The sequence below is a fragment of the Aphelocoma coerulescens genome, unplaced genomic scaffold (assembly GCF_041296385.1).
Source record: "Aphelocoma coerulescens isolate FSJ_1873_10779 unplaced genomic scaffold, UR_Acoe_1.0 HiC_scaffold_668, whole genome shotgun sequence".
NCBI classification, from domain to species: domain Eukaryota; kingdom Metazoa; phylum Chordata; class Aves; order Passeriformes; family Corvidae; genus Aphelocoma; species Aphelocoma coerulescens.
In genome coordinates this window covers 1-20,139 of record NW_027184022.1, presented here as the reverse complement: position 1 = coordinate 20,139, position 20,139 = coordinate 1, and the positions used below count along the sequence as shown (strand labels likewise).

The following is a 20,139-nucleotide window of genomic DNA, read 5'->3' as shown; positions in this document are numbered from 1 at the left end:
ACTGGGACCAGTAACTTTTCACTGGACCCAAACTGCGACCAGTAACACCGAACTGGGATCCAAACTGGGACCAGTAACGCCGAACTGGGATCAAACTGGGACCAGTAACACCAAACTGGGACCAGTAACTCCGAACTGGGACCCAAACTGGGACCAGTAACAACAAACTGGGATCAAACTGGGACCAGTAACACCGAACTGGGACCGAACTGGGACCAGTAACACCGAACTGGGACCAGTAACGCCGAACTGGAATCCAAACTGGGACCAGTAACAGCGAACTGGGATGCAAACTGGGTTCCCCCCGGAACCTTCCATGCGGGCCCCACTCCCACCCCGACCCCTCCTCCCGGGCGCACCGACCCTCGCCCAGACCGGAAGTGGCACCGCACCGGAAGTGCCTCCCTGCCGATTCCAAACCCCCCCCCCATTCCTCAAACCCCCCCCCCCAAAATCCCCCAAAACCGCCCAAAATGCCCCAAAATCCCTCACTTTAGTAGACGCTGACGTCATAGCCGCCCTCCCCGGCCCCTCCGGCCGCCGCCGCCGCCGCTCCGGCTCCTCGATGGTGGCGGCGGGGGGGAGGGGGACGCTCTGCCCCGCGCGTCTCGCTGGTCCCACCTCCCTCACCAAGCCCCGCCCCTTTCCCCCCCGCCCTCTCCCATTGGCTCGCTCCTCCCAAGCCCCGCCCACTCCGGCCGCTCCGCGCCTCCGTCTCGTTGCTCCTCAACCTCCAACCAACCCCCCAAAATCCCCTTTTTTCACCCCAAAACGCCGCTTTTCCCACGCGCCGCCCCAAAAAAACCACCCTCGGCGTGGGTAGATAAGAACTCTCTTTATTCTCCGAACTTCTCCGAGCGCTCCGCGGGGTTGCGGTCGCGAGAAAATTGGTCCTCCGAGTGGAATGGGTACAGCGGGGGGCGGGGGGTTTGGGGGTTTTTTTTGGGGTGAAAAATGGGGTTTTTTGGGGTCTCTCAGCGCACCATGTACTCCTTGCGCTTGTTGAGGCGGGTCTGGCAGAGGGAGAAGCCGCCCAGGAGGGCGTAGAGGCCGGCGGCGATGAAGCAGTTGTAGCTGACCTGCTCGTACAGGCCGTAAATGCGGTCGGGGCCGCTGTGGGAGAGAGGGGAAAAAAAGGGAAAAAAATGGGAAAAAAAGGGGATTTTTGAGGGAAATTTGGGGGGTTTGAGGGTCGTGGAGAGGTTTTGGGGGGGTTTGGGGGGGTTTTAGGGAGGTTTGGGGAGGGGTTGAGGTGGAAGTTTGTTGGGAGGATGTGAAATTCTGTTAAATGTCAGCTGGGGATGGCCCCAAATGCTCTCAAAATGAACCCCAAACCTTCTCGTTGAGACCCCAAAAAGCCTCAAAGAGACCCCAAAAGATCCCAAATCCCCCTCAGAGAACCCCCAGGACCCCCAAAATCCTCAAAGAGAGCCCAAAACTCCCCCCAGAGAGCCCCAAATCCCCCCAATTCCACCCCAAAATCCCCCTGAGGGATGCCCAGGACCCCCCAAAACCTCCCGTAGGGACCCCAAAACTCCCCAAAGAGACCCCAAAAGACCCCAAATCCACCCCAAAATTCCCCTGAGGGATGCCCGGGACCCCCCAGACCCTCCCAAAGCTCCCGGAGGGACCTCAAATGTCTCCAGAGGAACCCTAAAATCCCCCAAATCGCCCCAAAATCCCCTCGAGGGACCTTCAAGATTCCTCCAATCCTCTCAAACCTCCCCTAGAGACCCCAAAAGACCCCAAAGAGACCCCAAAAGACCCCAAAGAGACCCCAAAAGATCCCAAATCCCCCTCAGAGAACCCCCAGGACCCCCAAAATCCTCAAAGAGAGCCCAAAACTCCCCACAGAGAGCCCCAAATCCCCCCAATTCCACCCCAAAATCCCCCTGAAGGATGCGCGGGACCCCCCAAATCTCCTGTAGGGACCTCAAAACTCCCCAAAGAGACCCCAAAAGATCCCAAATCCACCCCAAAATTCCCCTGAGGGATGCCCGGGACCCCCCAAACCCTCCCAAAGCTCCCAGAGGGACCTCAAATGTCTCCAGAGGAACCCTAAAATCCCCCAAATCGCCCCAAAATCCCCTCGAGGGACCTTCAAGATTCCTCCAATCCTCTCAAACCTCCCCTAGAGACCCCAAAAGATCCCAAAGAGACCCCAAAAGATCCCAAATCCCCCTCAGAGAACCCCCAGGACCCCCAAAACTCCCCAAAGAGAGCCCAAAACTCCCCCCAGAGAGCCCCAAATCCCCCCAATTCCACCCCAAAATCCCCCTGAAGGATGCGCGGGACCCCCCAAATCTCCCGTAGGGACCTCAAAACTCCCCAAAGAGACCCCAAAAGATCCCAAATCCCCCTCAGAGCCCCCCAGGACCCGCCCAAACCCCCTCAAATCTCCTCTAGGGACCCCAAAAGACCCCAAATCCCCCCCAAACCTCCTCAAATCTCCCCTAGGGACCCCAAATCCCCCCCAAATCCCCGTCAGAGGCCCCCAGGACCCCCCCAAATCCCCTCAAATCTCCTCTAGGGACCCCAAAAGACCCCAAATCCCCCCCAAATCCCCTCGAGGGACCCCCAAAATCCCCCAAACCCCCTCAAATCTCCTGTAGGGACCCCAAAATACCCCAAATCCCCCTCAGAGGCCCCCAGGACCCCCCCAAATCCCCCCCAAACCCCCTCAAATCTCCCCTAGGGACCCCCAAATCCACCCCAAATCCCCCTCCGAGGCCCCCAGGACCCTCCCGAACCCCCTCAAGTCTCCCCTAGGGACCCCAAAAGACCCCAAATCCCCCCCAAATCCCCCTCAGAGGCCCCCAGGACCCCCCCAAATCCCCCCCAAACCCCCTCAAATCTCCCCTAGGGACCCCAAAAGACCCCAAATCCCCCTCAAATCCCCTCGAGGGACCCCCAAAATCCCCCAAACCCCCTCAAATCCCCTCGAGGGACCCCCAAAATCCCCCAAACCCCCCCGTTGCCGGGCTCACTCGGTGAAATCCTCCTCGGTGAAGGGCACGTCCTCGATGAGCACGGCCGAGTGGACGTTGAAGAAGATGCCCAAAAGCACCTGGGGGAGGGGTCCCGAGGGTTTTTTGGGGGGGGTGGGGAGGGGTCCCCAAGGGGTTTAGGGTGAGGTGACCCCCACCCCGAGCTGCCCCATCCCCCACCTCCCCCCCAAAAGCCGCTTTGAGGGGTGGGGGAGGGGTTTGGGGTGACTCAGGGGCAGCTGAGGGGGAAGTTGGGGGAGCGGGGGAGGGGTTTGGGAACCCCCGAAATGCTCTGAGGCCGTCAAGACCCCTCCCCAAAACCTCACAGGGACCCCCGGTCACCCCCCAAATATTTCCCGGGCCCACTGAGAGACCCCCAGATGCCCCCCCAAAGCCCCCTCCCCCCAAAATCCCTTCTCAGACCCACAGAGCCCTTCCAGGACCTTTCCCATCACCCCCAAGGAGCTCCCCAGGACCCTCCAGCCCCTCATGACACCCCCTCCCCAAACCCCCCATCAGCCCCACAGGGACCCCCCAAAACCTCCCCCAGGACCCCTCCCAAAATCCCTTCTCAGACCCACAGAGCCCTTCCAGGACCTTTCCCACTTCTATCCCCCCTCAGCCCCTCAGGACCCCCCCAATCCCTTCAAGGACCCTCCAGGACCCCCCAAACCCCTCAGGGCCCTCCAGCCCCTCACGACCACCCCCCAAACCCCCTGTCAGCCCCACAGGGACCCCCCAAAACGTCCCCCAGGACCCCTCCAAGACCCCCAGACCCCCCCCCAAAATCCCTTCTCAGACCCCCAGAGCCCTTCCAGGACCTTTCCCATCACCCCCAAGGAGCTCCCCAGGACCCTCCAGCCCCTCATGACACCCCCTCCCCAAACCCCCCATCAGCCCCACAGGGACCCCCCAAAACCTCCCCCAGGACCCCTCCCAAAATCCCTTCTCAGACCCACAGAGCCCTTCCAGGACCTTTCCCATTTCCACACCCCCCCTCAGCCCCTCAGGACCCCCCCAATCCCTTCAAGGACCCTCCAGGACCCCCCAAACCCCTCAGGGCCCTCCAGCCCCTCACGACCACCCCCCAAACCCCCTGTCAGCCCCACAGGGACCCCCCAAAACCTCCCCCAGGACCCCTCCAAGACCCCCAGACGCCCCCCCAAAATCCCTTCTCAGACCCACAGAGCCCTTCCAGGACCTTTCCCATTTCCATCCCCCCTCAGCCCCTCAGGACCCCCCCAATCCCTTCGAGGACCCTCCAGGACCCCCCAAACCCCTCAGGGCCCTCCAGCCCCTCACGACCACCCCCCCAAACCCCCTGCCAGCCCCACAGGGACCCCCCCCACACAAAACCCCTCTAAATCCTTCAAGGACCCTCCAAAATCTCTCCCAACCCTCTCCTACGACCCCCAGAGACCCCCAAACCCCTCCCATCCCCTCAGAACCCCCTCAGGCCCCCCTCGCCCCCTCAGCCCCTCACCAGCATCACGACGCCCCAAGCGCTGAGGACGAGCCCACAGGCCGCCATCTTGGGCCCGCAGCACAGCAGCGACACCATGGCGGGAAGCGGCAGAGCCTCGGGGGGACGCTCCTTGAAAGGTTTTTTTGGGGCAGTTTCGGAGGTTTTTAGGGCTTTTTTTTTTTTTTTTTTTTGGGTGGGGGGGAAGGTTCAAGCGAAGAGCGGAGCCCCCCCGGAGCTGCTGCTGCGGGGCCGAGCCGGCGCAGCAGACTGAGGCCACGCCCACTCCGCGCGTGGCCACGCCCCCCCTTGGGCGGTTCCATTGCTGCCCGCGGGGGGGGGGGGTGGGTGGAGTGGGGGGGGAAAAGCGCGGCGCTGATTGGTTGGAAGGGGGATAAGGGGCGTGGCCTCGCTGTTGGCCACGCCCACAAGGCCCACGCGTGTCCCGTGGGTGTCCCCTGAGTGTCCCCTGAGTGTCCCCTGAGTGTCCCTTGGGTGTCCCTTGGGTGTCCCCGCCGGTCCCCGCCGGTCCCCGCCGGTCCTTGTCTCAACCGGTTCTTCCCCCCCTCTCCCTGCTCTGACGTCACGCGTGACGTCACGCGTGGCACCGACTCACCCCGGGGTGTCCCCAGAGTGTGTCGCCCCCCCCCCCCACCTCCCCCACCCCCCCCAAAAAAAAAAAAAAAAAAAAAAAAAGGTTGGGATTTCCAAATTGGGGCTCTGGCCCTTTAAATTCCCCCTCCCCCCCCTCCCCCCTCCCTCCGAGGGTCACATTGAGGTGACATTTCGGGGGGGAGCTAAAAATAGCCCCGGCACGCGCCTCGCCCCTCCCCCCACCTTTGGGGACAGGCGGGGATCCCCCCCCTCCCCCCCCCCAACCTCCCCTCCCCCCCCCCACCCCGCCGTGCGTGGGGGGGGGAGGGGCGGTGACGTCACACCGCTCTTTTAGGGCAAAACTCCCCGAAATCGAAGCGGGGGTGGGGGGGGGGGGGAGGGGCGAGGTCAACCGAGGCCGTGAGGGGGGGTCGGGGTGGGGGTGGTGGGGGTGGGGGAGGGGCTGTCTGCGCCCCTCCCCCCCACTGGGGGACCACCCAAACACCGCCCCCCCCCCCCTCCCATCCCCCACCCAAAAACACCGGGGGTGGGGGTGGGGGGGGAGGGGCGTGGCTACAGAAAGGGGGGGGCGTGGTCAAGGGGGTGGGGTGGGGGGGTGGGGCTGAGGGGGGGCGTGGCCACCATCAAAGCCCCTCCCCCCGGGACCCCCCGGAGCCTCCGCAGACCCCCGGGACCCCCCGGAGCCGCCGCCGCCTCCGGAGCCTCCGCCGATCCCGCCCGGCCGCGGGGGGGCGCCCTTCAGCCGCCCCTCCCCCACACCCCCCCCCCTGCTGACCCCTCCCCTCCCCTCCCCCCCCCACCCCCAACTCGAGACCGACCCCCCCCTCCCCCCTCCCCCCCCCCCCCGTCCGGACACCCCCCCCCCCCCTTAAGAACTGACCCCCAACTGACCCCTCCGGACATCCCTGACTGACCCCTAATTAACTCCTAATTAACTCCTAATTAACTCCTAATTAACCATCCCACCCCCAATTCGCCCCTAATTAACCCCTAATTAACTCTTAATTAACCATCCGACCACCAATTCGCCCCTAATTAACCCCTAATTAACCCCGAATTAACTATCCGACCCCCAATTCGCCCTTAATTAACCCCCCCGACCCCTAATTAACCATCCGACCCCCAAGTCGCCCCTAATTAACCCCTAATTAACCCCTTATTAACTATCCGACCCCCAGCTCGCCCTTAATTAACCCCCCGACCCCTAATTAATCCCTAATTAACTATCCGACCCCCAATTCGCCCCTAATTAACCCCGCCACCCCTAATTAATTTCTAATTAACCCCGAATTAACTATCCGACCCCCAATTCGCCCTTAATTAACCCCCCGACCCCTAATTAATCCCGAATTAACCATCCGACCCCCAATTCGCCCTTAATTAACCCCCCCGACTCCTAATTAACTATCCGACCCCCAGCTCGCCCCTAATTAAGCCCCCCGACCCCTAATTAACCATCCGACCCCCAAGTCGCCCTTAATTAACCCCCCGACCCCTGATTAACCCCGAATTAACTACGCGACCCCCAATTCGCCCTTAATTAATAACCCCCGACCCTTAATTAATCCCTAATTAACCCCGAATTAACCATCCGACCCCCAGCTTGCCCCTAATTAATCCCTAATTAACTATCCGACCCCCAGCTCGCCCTTAATTAACCCCCCGACCCCTAATTAACCCCGAATTAACCATCCGACCCCCAAGTCGCCCCTAATTAAGCCCCCGACCCTCATTAATCTCTAATTAACTCCGAATTAACTATCCGACCCCCAACTCGCCCCTAATTAACCCCGCCACCCCTAATTAACCCCCCTTCATTAACTCCCCCCCCCCCCACACCCCGCCCCGACCCTCAATTAGCCCCTAATTAACCTCGAATTAACCCCTCATTAACCCCACAACCACCCCTCCCTCCCCCCCCTCCGGGAACCCCCGCGGGGGGGCCCCGATTAATTAATCCCCCCCCTTTAATTAACTAATTAACTAATTAACTAATTAACGAACTAACTAATTAACTAATTAATTAATTACCCCCCCCCCCCTCGCCCCCATGCCCAGGGGGTTCCAGCAGATCCAGGAGGAGGAGGAGGTACCGGGGGGGGGGGGGGGGAGGGGCGATTTTGGGGAGGGGGTCTTGAGGGGGGGGGGGAGGGGGGGGGCAGAGGGGGTGGGGGAGGGGCGGGGGGGGGGGAGTTGAGGACCCCTCCCCCCCCCCCCAAAATTCCCACCGGGAATTCCCTCCCCCTCCCCCCCCCCCCCCCCGTTTTTCCAGGACTTTCCCAAATAAGGGGAATTTTCTCCCACATCGCGACGGGGGGGTGGGGGAGGGGCTTCTATCGCGATAGCGCTGCCGATAGAAGCCCCTCCCCCACTCCTCCCCCATCCCCCCCCTTCCCCCTCCCCTCCCCCCCCCTCCCCCCCCTCCCCAGGGGTCTCGAGGGTCTCGCGGGGTGGGGGAGGGGTGGAGCTTTGGCCACGCCCCCTCCTCACTTTTCCCCTCCCCCACCCCGCGGGATTGAGGGGGAGGGGGGGGGGGAACCCCAAAATTCTGACCCCTCCCCCCCCCCCCACCCTCAGGAGGATCAGGGGGGGGGTCCCCAAATCCCCTCCTGACCCCCCCCCCCCACGACCCCCCCATTTTCCCCCCCTCTCCGCGAATTTTGGGGGTCCCCCCCCCCACCCTGATCCCCCCCAAATCCCCTCCTGAGCCCCCCCCCACGACCCCCCCCCATTTCCCCTCCGAAATTTGAGGGGGGGTTCCCCCCAATTTTTCCCCCCTCCCCCACGAATTTTGGGGGTCCCCCCCCACCCTGACCCCCCCAGGAGGATGCGGGGACCCCCCCAAACCCCCCCAAAACCCCCCAGGAGGATCTGGGACCCCCCCCAAATTCCCTCCTGACCCCCCCCAACCCTCCCATTTCCCCTCCAAAATGTCAGGAGGGGTCCCCCCCAATTTTTCCCCCCTCCCCAAGAATTTTGGGGGTCCCCCCCAGGAGGATGCGGGGACCCCCCCAAACCCCCCCAAATCCCCTCCTGACCCCCCCACCCCCCCCCCATTTTTCCCCCCACCCGGGAATTTGAGGAGGGGTCCCCCCCAATATTTTCCCCCTCCCCCACGAATTTTGGGGGTCCCCCCCACCCTGACCCCCCAGGAGGATGAGGGGACCCCCCCAACCCCCCCAAAATCCCTCCTGACCCCCCCAGGAGGATCAGGGGACCCCCCCAAATCCTCTCCCGACCCCCCCCGACCCCCCCATTTCCCCTCCGAAATTTGAGGGGGGGTCCCCCCCAATTTTTCCCCCCCTCCCCCACGAATTTTGGGGGTCCCCCCCCACCCTGACCCCCCCCCTGCCCCCCCAGGAGGATGCGGGGACCCCCAAACCCCCCCAAAACCCCCCAGGAGGATCGGGGACCCCCCCAAATCCCCTCCTGACCCCCCCCCAACCCCCCCATTTTCCCCCACCCGGGAATTTAAGGAGGGGTCCCCCCCCAATTTTCCCCCCTCCCCCACGAATTTTGGGGGTCCCCCCCCCACCCTGACCCCCCCGTGCCCCCCCCCAGGAGGATGAGGGGGGTCCCCCTTCGGCCTCGGGGGGGCCGCCCCCCCCCCGCGCTGACCCCCGCGCTGGCCCTGACCGTGTTCGCGGCCACGCTGAGCTCGTTGGGCTTCGGCTTCAACATCGGCGTCATCAACGCGCCCCAAAAGGTACCGGGGGGGACCCCAAAACCTGCGGGAGGGACCCCAAAATCTCCGGGGGGAACTCAGAATCTCCAAGGGAACCCAAAACTTCCGGGGGGAACCCAAAATCTCCAGGAGGGATCCTAAAATATCTGGGTGGACCCCAAACCTCCGGGAGGGACCCCAAAATCTCCGGGGGGACCCCAAAATCTCCAAGGGGAACCCAAAACCTTTGGGAGGGACCCCAAAATCTCCGGGGGAACCCCAAAACCTCCAAGGGGAACCCAAAATTTCCGGGGGGACCCCAAAATCTCCGGGGGGACACCAAAATCTCCAGGAGGGATCCTAAAATCTCTGGGTGGACCCCAAACCTCCGGGAGGGACCCCAAAATCTGCGGGGAGACCCCAAAACGTCGTGAGGGACCCCAAAATCTCTGGAGGGACCCCAAAACCTCCAAGGGGAACCCAGAATCTCCGGGGGGAACCCAAAACCTCGGGAGGGACCCCAAAATCTCTGGAGGAACCCCGAAACCTCCGGGAGGGACCCCAAAACTTCCAGGGGGACCCCAGAATCTCCAAGGGGAACTCAAAATCTCCGGAGGGATCCTAAAATCTCCGGGAGGGACCCCAAAACCTCCAAGGGGAACCCAGAATCTCCGGGGGGAACCCAAAACCTCGGGAGGGACCCCAAAATCTCTGGAGGGAACCCAAAATCCTCGGGAAGGACCCCAAAACTTCCAGGGGGACCCCAGAATCTCCAAGGGGACCCCAAAATCTCCGGGGGGACCCCAAAATCTCCGGGGGGAACCCAAAACCTTTGGGAGGGACCCCAAAATCTCCGGGGGAACCCAGAATCTCCAAGGGGAACCCAAAATTTCCAAGGGGACCCCAAAATCTCCGGGGGGAGCCCAAAACTTCCAGGGGGACCCCAGAATCTCCAAGGGGAACCCAAAATCACCGAGGGGACCCCAAAATCTCCGGGTGGACCCCAAAACCTTTGGGAGGGACCCCAAAATCTCCAAGGGGAACCCAAAATCTCCGGAGGGAACCCAAAATCCTCGGGAAGGACCCCAAAATCTCCGGGGGCACCCCAGAATCTCCGGGGGGACACCAAAATCTCCGGGAGGAAGCCCAAAACTTCCAGGGGGACCCCAAAAGCTCCGGGAGGGACCCCAAAATCTCCAAGGGACCCTAAAATCTCCGGGAGGGACCCCAAAACTTCCAGGGGGAACCCAAAATCTCCAAGGGGACCCCAAAACCTTTGGGAGGGACCCCAAAACCTCCGGGGGGACCCCTCAGATCACCGGGGAACCCCCCCAGACCCCGAGGGAGCCCCCAAAATGAGGGGGGAGCCCCCAGAGCCAATGGGTGCCCCCTCCCCAAAATTGGGTGCCCCATCCACAACTGGGTCTCTGGCTGGGTGCCCCCTCCCCAAAATCAGGCGCCCCTCTCCACGAGTGGGTGCCCCCTCCCCAAAATTGGGTGCCCCCATCCATAACTGGGTCCTTGGCTGGGTGCCCCCTCCCCAAAATTGGGTGCCCCTCTCCACGAGTGGGTCCCTGGGTGGGTGCCCCACACCTATGGGTGCCCCCTCCCCAAAACTGGGTGCCCCATCCATAACTGGGTCCTTGGCTGGGTGCCCCCTCCCCAAAATTGGGTTCCCCTCTCCACGAGTGGGTGCCCCCTCCCCAAAATGGGGCCCCCCCTCTCCCCGGGTGGGTGCCCCCTCCCCAAAATTGGGTGCCCCCATCCACAACTGGGTCCCTGGGTGGGTGCCCCCTCCCCAAAATCAGGCGCCCCTCTCCACGAGTGGGTGCCCCCTCCCCAAAATTGGGTGCCCCCATCCATAACTGGGTCCTTGGCTGGGTGCCCCCTCCCCAAAATTGGGTACCCCTCTCCACGAGTGGGTGCCCCCTCCCCAAAATTGGGTGCCCCCATCCACAACTGGGTCTCTGGCTGGGTGCCCCCTCCCCAAAATCAGGCGCCCCTCTCCACGAGTGGGTGCCCCCTCCCCAAAACTGGGTGCCCCATCCACAACTGGGTCCTTGGCTGGGTGCCCCCTCCCCAAAATCGGGCCCCCCTCTCCACGAGTGGGTCCCTGGGTGGGTGCCCCCTCCCCAAAATCGCGTGCCCCTCTCCACGGGTGGGTGCCCCCTCCCCAAAATCGGGTTCCCCTCTCCACGGGTGGGTGCCCCCTCCCCAAAATCGCGTGCCCCTCTCCACGGGTGGGTGCCCCCTCCCCAAAATCGGGTGCCCCTCTCCCCTAACGACCCCTCAGGAAGGGCTTGGGGGATGGGGTGCGGCCCCCCTCTCCCCCACCCATGGGTGCCCCCTCTCTCCCCCCAGGTCCTGGAAGGGGAGTACAACGCGACGTGGGCGCGGCGCTGGGGGTCCCCCCCGCCCCCCCAGACCATCTCCCTGCTCTGGGCGCTGTCGGTCGCCATCTTCTCGGTGGGGGGGATGGGCACGGCCCTGGCGGGGGGGGCCCTGGCGGACCGGCTGGGCAGGTAAAGGGGGCGGGGCTTAAAGGGGGCGGGGCTTGCGTTTTTCCCGCCAAATCCTCCCCCAAACCCTCCTTATTCCCTCGAATTCCCACTTTTCCCCTCGTTTTTCCTCACTTTTCCCCTCAGTTTTCCTCGCTTTTCCCCGGGTTTCCCCATCCGCAGCGGCAGTGCCACCGGCACCCTCAAATCCCCCCTTTTCCTTCCAAAATCCCTCTTTTTTCCCCACAAATCCCCCCTTTTTTCCCCCCAAATCCCCTCAAATCCTCATTATTCCCTCAAATTCCCACTTTTCCCCTCATTTTTCCTCACTTTTCCCCTGGTTTCCCCATCCACAGCAGCAGCGCCATCACCACCCTCAAATCCCCCCTTTTCCTTCCAAAAACCCCTTTTTTCCCTCCAAAATCCCCCATTTCTTCCCCCAAATCCCCTCAAACCCTCGTTATTCCCTCAAATTCCCACTTTTCCCCTCATTTTTCCTCACTTTTCCCCTCAGTTTTCCTCACTTTCCCCTCATTTTTCCTCACTTTTCCCTCATTTTTCCTCACTTTTCCCCTCAGTTTTCCTCACTTTTCCCCTCAGTTTTCCTCGCTTTTCCCCGGGTTTCCCCATCCACAGCGGCAGTGCCACCGGCACCCTCAAATCCCCCCTTTTCCTTCCAAAATCCCCCTTTTTCCCCACAAATCCCCCCTTTTTTCCCCCCAAATCCCCCCAAACCCTCCTTATTCCCTCAAATTCCCACTTTTCCCCTCGTTTTTCCTCACTTTTCCCCTCAGTTTTCCTCACTTTTCCCCGGGTTTCCCCATCCACAGCAGCAGTGCCACCGGCACCCTCAAATCCCCCCTTTTCCTTCCAAAATCTCCCTTTTCCCCCCAAATCCCCCATTTTTTCCCCTTTTTCCCCCCCAAATCCTCATTATTCCCTCAAATTCCCACTTTTCCCCTCATTTTTCCTCACTTTTCCCCTCAGTTTTCCTCGCTTTTCCCCGGGTTTCCCCATCCACAGCGGCAGTGCCACCGGCACCCTCAAATCCCCCCTTTTCCTTCCAAAATCCCTCTTTTTTCCCCACAAATCCCCCCTTTTTTCCCCCCAAATCCCCTCAAATCCTCATTATTCCCTCAAATTCCCACTTTTCCCCTCATTTTTCCTCACTTTTCCCCTGGTTTCCCCATCCACAGCAGCAGCGCCATCACCACCCTCAAATCCCCCCTTTTCCTTCCAAAAACCCCTTTTTTCCCTCCAAAATCCCCCATTTCTTCCCCCAAATCCCCTCAAACCCTCGTTATTCCCTCAAATTCCCACTTTTCCCCTCATTTTTCCTCACTTTTCCCCTCAGTTTTCCTCACTTTCCCCTCATTTTTCCTCACTTTTCCCTCATTTTTCCTCACTTTTCCCCTCAGTTTTCCTCACTTTTCCCCTCAGTTTTCCTCGCTTTTCCCCGGGTTTCCCCATCCACAGCGGCAGTGCCACCGGCACCCTCAAATCCCCCCTTTTCCTTCCAAAATCCCCCTTTTTCCCCACAAATCCCCCCTTTTTTCCCCCCAAATCCCCCCAAACCCTCCTTATTCCCTCAAATTCCCACTTTTCCCCTCGTTTTTCCTCACTTTTCCCCTCAGTTTTCCTCACTTTTCCCCGGGTTTCCCCATCCACAGCAGCAGTGCCACCGGCACCCTCAAATCCCCCCTTTTCCTTCCAAAATCTCCCTTTTCCCCCCAAATCCCCCATTTTTTCCCCTTTTTCCCCCCCAAATCCTCATTATTCCCTCAAATTCCCACTTTTCCCCTCATTTTTCCTCACTTTTCCCCTCAGTTTTCCTCACTTTTCCCCGGGTTTCCCCATCCACAGCGGCAGCGTCATCACCACCCTCAAATCCCCCCTTTTCTTTCCAAAATCCCCCTTTTTCCCCACAAATCCCCCATTTTTTCCCCCCAAATCCCCTCAAATCCTCATTATTCCCTCAGATTCCCACTTTTCCCCTCATTTTTCCTCACTTTCTCCTCAGTTTTCCTCACTTTCCCCTCAGTTTTCCTCACTTTTCCCCGGGTTTCCCCATCCACAGCGGCAGCGCCATTGGCACCCTCAAATCCCCCCTTTTCCTTCCAAAATCCCCCTTTTTTCCCCACAAATCCCCCATTTCTTCCCCCAAATCCCCTCAAACACTCGTTATTCCCTCAAATTCCCACTTTTCCCCTCATTTTTCCTCACTTTTCCCCTCAGTTTTCCTCACTTTTCCCCATCCACAGCGGCAGCGCCATCACCACCCTCAAATCCCCCCTTTTCCTTCCAAAACCCCCTTTTTTCCCCACAAATCCCCCATTTCTTCCCCCAAATCCCCTCAAACACTCGTTATTCCCTCAAATTCCCACTTTTCCCCTCATTTTTCCTCACTTTTCCCCTCAGTTTTCCTCACTTTTCCCCATCCACAGCGGCAGCGCCATCACCACCCTCAAATCCCCCCTTTTCCTTCCAAAACCCCCTTTTTTCCCCACAAAATCCCCCATTTCTTCCCCCAAATCCCCTCAAAACCTCGTTATTCCCTTAAATTCCCACTTTTCCCCTCATTTTTCCTCACTTTTTCCCTCAGTTTTCCTCACTTTTCCCCTCAGTTTTCCTCACTTTTCCCCGGGATTCCCAATGCCCAGCAGCAGCGCCATCCGCACTCTCAAATCCCCCCTTTTCCTTCCAAAACCCCCTTTTTTCCCCACAAAATCCCCCATTTCTTCCCCCAAATCCCCTCAAAACCTCGTTATTCCCTTAAATTCCCACTTTTCCCCTCATTTTTCCTCACTTTTTCCCTCAGTTTTCCTCACTTTTCCCCTCAGTTTTCCTCACTTTTCCCCGGGATTCCCAATGCCCAGCAGCAGCGCCACCGGCACCCTCAAATCCCCCCTTTTCCTTCCAAAATCCCTCTTTTTTCCCCACAAATCCCCCCTTTTTTCCCCCCAAATCCCCTCAAATCCTCATTATTCCCTTAAATTCCCACTTTCCCCTCATTTTTCCTCACTTTTTCCCTCAGTTTTCCTCACTTTTCCCCTCATTTTTCCTCACTTTTCCCTGGGTTTCCCCATCCACAGCAGCAGCGCCATCACCACCCTCAAATCCCCCCTTTTCCTTCCAAAAACCCCTTTTTTCCCCCCCAAATCCCCCATTTCTTCCCCCAAATCCCCTCAAACCCTCATTATTCCCTCAAATTCCCACTTTTCCCCTCATTTTTCCTCACTTTTCCCCTCAGTTTTCCTCACTTTCCCCTCATTTTTCCTCACTTTTCCCTCATTTTTCCTCACTTTTCCTCACTTTTCCCCTCAGTTTTCCTCGCTTTTCCCCGGGTTTCCCCATCCACAGTGGCAGTGCCACCGGCACCCTCAAATCCCCCCTTTTCCTTCCAAAATCCCTCTTTTTTCCCCACAAATCCCCCCTTTTTTCCCCCCAAATCCCCTCAAATCCTCATTATTCCCTCAAATTCCCACTTTTCCCCTCGTTTTTCCTCACTTTTCCCCTCAGTTTTCCTCACTTTTCCCCGGGATTCCCAATGCCCAGCAGCAGCGCCATCCGCACTCTCAAATCCCCCCTTTTCCTTCCAAAAACCCCTTTTTTCCCCACAAAATCCCCCATTTCTTCCCCCAAATCCCCTCAAACCCTCGTTATTCCCTCAAATTCCCACTTTCCCCCTCGTTTTTCCTCACTTTCCCCTCATTTTCCCTCATTTTCCCCGGGTTTCCCCGTCCACAGCGGCAGCGCCATCTGGCACCCTCAAATCCCCCCTTTTCCTTCCAAAATCCCCCTTTTCCCCCCAAATCCCCCATTTTTTCCCCTTTTTTCCCCCCAAATCCTCATTATTCCCTCAAATTCCCACTTTTCCCCTCATTTTTCCTCACTTTTCCCTCAGTTTTCCTCACTTTTCCCCGGGTTTCCCCATCCACAGCGGCAGCGCCATCACCACCCTCAAATCCCCCCTTTTCCTTCCAAAATCCCCCTTTTCTCCCCCAAAATCCCCCTTTTCCCCCCAAAATCCCCCTTTTTCCCCCCAAACCCTCGTTCTTCCCTCAAATTCCCACTTTTCCCCTCATTTTTCCTCACTTTTTCCCTCAGTTTTCCTCACTTCTCCCCGGGTTTAACGGGGTGTGGCAGAGGGGGCGTGGTTTAAGGGGCCTCGAGGGGCGGGGCTTAAAGGGGAGGGGTCGGGGGGGCGGGGCTTAAAAGGGAGACTCCAAATGGGGGGAGGGGGAAAAGGGATGGGGGAGGAATTTGGGGGGTGGGCGGGGCTTAAAGGGGTGTGGTCGATGGGGGTGGGGCTAGAGGGGGAGGAGCAAGGGAGGGGGTGTGGCCTGGGGAGGGGCCAAAATGGGCGGGGCCTAAGGGGAGCGTTGGTTTGGGGGGAAGGAGGAGGGGTGGGCGGGGCTTAGGTGGGCGGGGCTTTGGGGGAGGGGCTTAATTGGGCAGGGTTTTGAGGGGGCTTAATTGGGTGTGGCTTTGAGGGGGAGGGGCTTAATTGGGTGTGGCTTTGAGAGGGAGGGGCTTAATTGGGTGTGGACTAACAGGGCGTGGCTTTGAGGGGGAGGGGCTTAATCAGGCGTGGTTTAACAGGGCGTGACTTTGAGGGGAGGGGTTTAATTAGCCGTGGCTCTGAGGGGGAGGGGCTTAATTGGGCGTGGCTTTGAAGGGGCCGAACAGGGCATGGCTTAACAGGGCGTGGCTTTGAGGGAGAGGGGCTTAATAGGGTGTGGCTTTGAGGGGGAGGGGTTTAATCGGGCCTGGCTTTAAGGGGTTGGGCTTAATCGGGTGTGGGTTAATGGGGCGTGGCTTTGAGGGGGAGGGGCTTAACCAGGCGTGGCTTTGAGGGTGCGGGGCTTAATTAGGCATGGCTTAACAAGGTGTGGCTTTGAGGGTGAGGAGCATAATTGGGCGTGGCCTAACAGGGCGTGGCTTTGAGGGGGAGGGGTTTAATCGGGTGTGGCTTTGAGGGGAGGGACGTAATTAGGCATGGTTTAAGAGGGCATGAGTTTGAGGGGGAGGGGCTTAACCGGGTGTGGTTTAACAGGGCGTGGCTTTGAGGGGAGGGGCTTAATCGGGCGTGGCTTTGAGGGGGAGGGGCATAATTGGGCATGGTCTAACAGGGCGTGGCTTTGAAGGGTGGGGCTTACTCAGGTGTGGCTTAACAAGGTGTGGCTTTGAGCGGTGGGGCTTAATTGCGTGTGGTTTAACAGGGCGTGGCTTTGAGGGGGAAGGGCTTAAGAGGGCGTGGCTTTGAGGGGAGTGGCGTAATTAGGCGTGGCTTAATGGCGTGGCTTTGAGGGGGAGGGGCTTAACCGGGTGTGGCTTTGAGGGGGCGGGGCTTAATCAGGTGTGGCTTAACAAGGTGTGGCTTTGAGGGGGAGGGGCTTAACTGGGTGTGGTTTAGCAGGGCGTGGTTTTGAGGGGGGGGCATAATTGGGCATGGTGTAACAGGGCGTGGCTTTGAAGGGTGGGGCTTAATCGGGTGTGGTTTAACAGGGCGTGGCTTTGAGGGGAGGGGCTTAACAGGGCGTGGCTTTGAGTGGGCATGGCATAATAGGCGTGGCTTAACAGGGTCTGGCTTTGAGGGGGGAGGGCTTAACAGGGCGTGGCTTTGAGGGGAGTGGCGTAATTAGGCGTGGCTTACCAGCGTGGCTTTGAGGGGGAGGAGCTTAACTGGGCATGGTTTAACAGAGAGTGGCTGTGAGGGGGCGGGGCTTAATTGGGCATGGCTTAACAGGGCGTGGCTTTGAGAGGTGGGGCTTAATCAGGTGTGGCTTAACAGGGCGTGGCTTTGAGGGGAGGGGCTTAACAGGGCGTGGCTTTGAAGGGTGGGGCTTAATCGTGTGTGGCTTAACAGGGCGTGGCTTTGAGGGGGCGGGGCTTAATCGGGTGTGGTTTAACAGGGCGTGGCTTTGTAGGGGCGGGGCTTAATCGTGCGTGGCTCTGAGGGGAAGGGCGTTAATCGGGCTTGGCTTAAGAGGGCGTTGCTTTGAGAGAGTGTGGCTCAATTGGGCGTGGCTTAACAAGGTGTGGCTTTGAGGGGGAGGGGCTTAACCGGGCGTGGCTTTGAGGGGAGTGGCGTAATTAGGCGTGGCTTAATGGCGTGGCTTTGAGGGGGAGGGGCTTAACCGGGTGTGGCTTTGAGGGGGCGGGGCTTAATCAGATGTGGCTTAACAAGGTGTGGCCTTGAGGGGGAGGGGCTTAACTGGGTGTGGTTTAGCAGGGCGTGGTTTTGAGGGGGAGGGGCATAATTGGGCATGGTGTAACAGGGCGTGGCTTTGAAGGGTGGGGCTTAATCGGGTGTGGTTTAACAGGGCGTGGCTTTGAGGGGAGGGGCTTAACAGGGCGTGACTTTGAGTGGGCGTGGCGTAATAGGCGTGGCTTAACAGGGTGTGGCTTTGAGGGGGAGGGGCTTAACCGGGCGTGGCTTTGAGGGGAGTGGCGTAATTAGGCGTGGCTTAACAGCGTGGCTTTGAGGGGGAGGAGCTTTACTGGGCATGGTTTAACAGGGCGTGGCTGTGAGGGGGCGGGGCTTAATTGGGCATGGCTTAACAGGGCGTGGCTTTGAGGGGAGGGGCTTAGTCAGGTGTGGTTTAACAGGGTGTGGCTTTGAGGGGAGGGGCTTAACAGGGCGTGGCTTTGAGTGGGCGTGGTGTAATTAGGCGTGGCTTAACGGCGTGGCTTTAAGGGGGAGGGGCTTAACCGGGCGTGGCTTTGAGGGGGCGTGGCGTAATTAGGCGTGGCTTAACGGCGTGGCTTTGAGGGGGAGGGGCTTAACCGGGCGAGTCTTTGAGTGGGCGTGGCCACCACATCGGCGTGTCCAACGGGTGTGGCTCCCGGAACGAAAGGGGCGTGGCCACCCCCAGTAGCCCCGCCCCTCCCTTCCCCCCCCCTCCCCCACCCAGGAAAGGCGCCCTATTGGCCACCAACGGCCTGGCCGTAGTGGGCGGGGCCCTGATGGGCGGGGCCAAGCTGGGCCCCACCTACACCCTCATCATCCTCGGCCGCTTCATCGTCGGCGCCTACTCAGGTACCGCCCCCTCCCCCCATCGGGGGGCGTGGCCGGGATTTTGGGGGGGCGTGGCCGGGAATTTTGGGGGGGGCGTGGCCAGGCTGTTTGTGGGCGTGGCCCAGGCTGACCCCGCCCCCAATCCCCCCCGGGCAGGGCTGGTGTCGGTGCTGGTGCCGCTCTACGTGGGCGAAGTGGCGCCGCTGCGGCTGCGGGGGGCGCTGGGGACCCTGCACCAGCTCGGGATCGTCCTCGGCATCCTGGGGGCGCAGGTGGGCGTGGCTTGGAGGGGGTGGGCGTGGCTTGTGGGGGGCGTGGCTGTGCCATGGGAGGGGTGGCTCTGGGTGGGGCTTGGGGGGGTTTTGGGGGGGGTCCTGGGGGGTGAGGGTGGGCGTGGCTTGAAGGGGAGGGTGGGGGGGTTTGATGGGCGGGGCTTGAGCGGGAGGGGTCGGTGTGGGCGTGGCCTAAAGGGGTGGGTGGGGCTTTGATGGGCGGGGCTTTGAGTGGGAGGGGTCGGTGTGGGCGTGGCCTAAAGGGGTGGGTGGGGCTTTGATGGGCGGGGCTTGAGTGGGAGGGTTCGGCGTGGGCGTGGCTTAAGGGGGCGTGGCCTTCAGGGGTGGGTGGGGCTTTGATGGGCGGGGCCTAATGGAGGGATGGCCTGCAGGGGTGGGTGGGGCTTTGATGGGCGGGGCTTGAGTGGGAGGGTTCGGCGTGGGCGTGGCTTAAAGGGAGCGTGGCCTTCAGGAGTGGGTGGGGCTTTGATGGGCGGGGCCTGAGTGGGAGGGGTCGGCACGGGCGTGGCCTAAAGGGATGGGCGGGGCTTTGAGTTGGAGGGGTCGGTGTGGGCGTGGCCTAAAGGGGCGTGGCCTTCAGGGGTGGGTGGGGCTTTGATGGGCGGGGCTGGGGGTCGGTGTAGGCGTGGCCTAAAGGGGCGTGGCCTGCATGGGGTGGGTGGGGCTTGAGTGGGAGGGGTCGCCGTGGGCGTAGCCTAAAGAGGGCGTGGCTTAAAGAGGGCGTGGCCTAAAGAGGGCGTGGCCTACAGGGGTGGGCGGGGCTTTATGGTGGAGCTCAGGGCAGGATTTGGGGGGCTCTGGGGTGAATTTTGGGGCTTCTGATGGGATCCCGGCTGGCTCGGAGGAGGGCTGGAACTCGCCAGGGTGGGATTCGGTGGTCCTGAGCCCGCCACATATCACGACAGACCCCTTCCCCCTCGCGACATCGCGGCCGGCCGGCCCCTATCGCGACATTTCCCTTGGCCGCGGTGCAACCCCGCCCCTTTGGGCGACTAATCGCCACTGGGCGGCGGCCTCGCGCCCCCTCCCGGCGGCCTAGCGCGCCGCATCGCGCGACATCGGGGCTTATCGCGCGACATCGGGGCTTATCGCGGGATATCGGGGCTTATCGCGCGATATCGGGGCTTATCGCGGGACATCGGGGCTTATCGCGCGATATCGCGGCTTATCGCGGGATATCGGGGCTTATCGCCATCCGTCGCGGGTCGCCCGCAGGTGCTGGGCTTGCGGGCGCTGCTGGGCTCGCCGCAGCTGTGGCCGGCGCTGTTCGGGGCGGGGCTGCTGCCGGCCGCGCTGCAGCTGCTGCTGCTGCCGCTGTGCCCCGAGAGCCCCCGGTTCCTGCTGGCCCGGGGCCAGCGCGGCCGAGCCCGGCGAGGTGAGCGCGGAGCCTTCGGCCTCGCGGGGGAGGGGGGGGGAGGGGGGTGTCTGCTCCTCTTCTTCCTCCTCCTTCTCCTCCTCCTTCTCCTCCTCCTCCTCCTCCTTCTTGGCTTGCTCGTCGTTGTTCTGCTCTTCCTTCTGCTTCTTTTCTTCCTTCCGCTCCTCTTCTTCCTCCTCTAGTTTCTCCTTCTATTCCTCCTCTTCCTCCTCTTTCTTCTTCTT

The 20,139-nt window shown here is 60.7% G+C and overlaps 2 protein-coding genes across 2 annotated transcripts; one reads left to right on the top strand and one right to left on the bottom strand.

Moving 5' to 3' along the window:
- Window positions 1-820: 820 nt before the first annotated feature.
- RNASEK (ribonuclease K) lies at window positions 821-4,740 on the bottom strand. The gene is made up of 3 exons (XM_068999990.1): window positions 4,471-4,740; window positions 2,988-3,067; window positions 821-1,113 (listed from the first exon to the last, which is right to left on the bottom strand). Exons 1-3 carry the CDS (start codon window positions 4,546-4,548, stop codon window positions 975-977), a joined length of 297 nt encoding a protein of 98 aa, XP_068856091.1. The 5' UTR covers window positions 4,549-4,740; the 3' UTR covers window positions 821-974.
- Window positions 4,741-7,002: 2,262 nt separating this feature from the next.
- On the top strand, window positions 7,003-19,915 carry LOC138102281 (solute carrier family 2, facilitated glucose transporter member 4-like; the record flags this gene model as incomplete). The annotated part of the gene is given in 7 exon segments (XM_068999991.1): window positions 7,003-7,153; window positions 8,626-8,655; window positions 8,657-8,770; window positions 11,090-11,250; window positions 18,144-18,268; window positions 18,404-18,519; window positions 19,756-19,915. Coding segments are annotated over 7 exon segments (745 nt in total), but the record flags the coding sequence as incomplete, so codon positions are not given.
- Window positions 19,916-20,139: the final 224 nt, after the last annotated feature.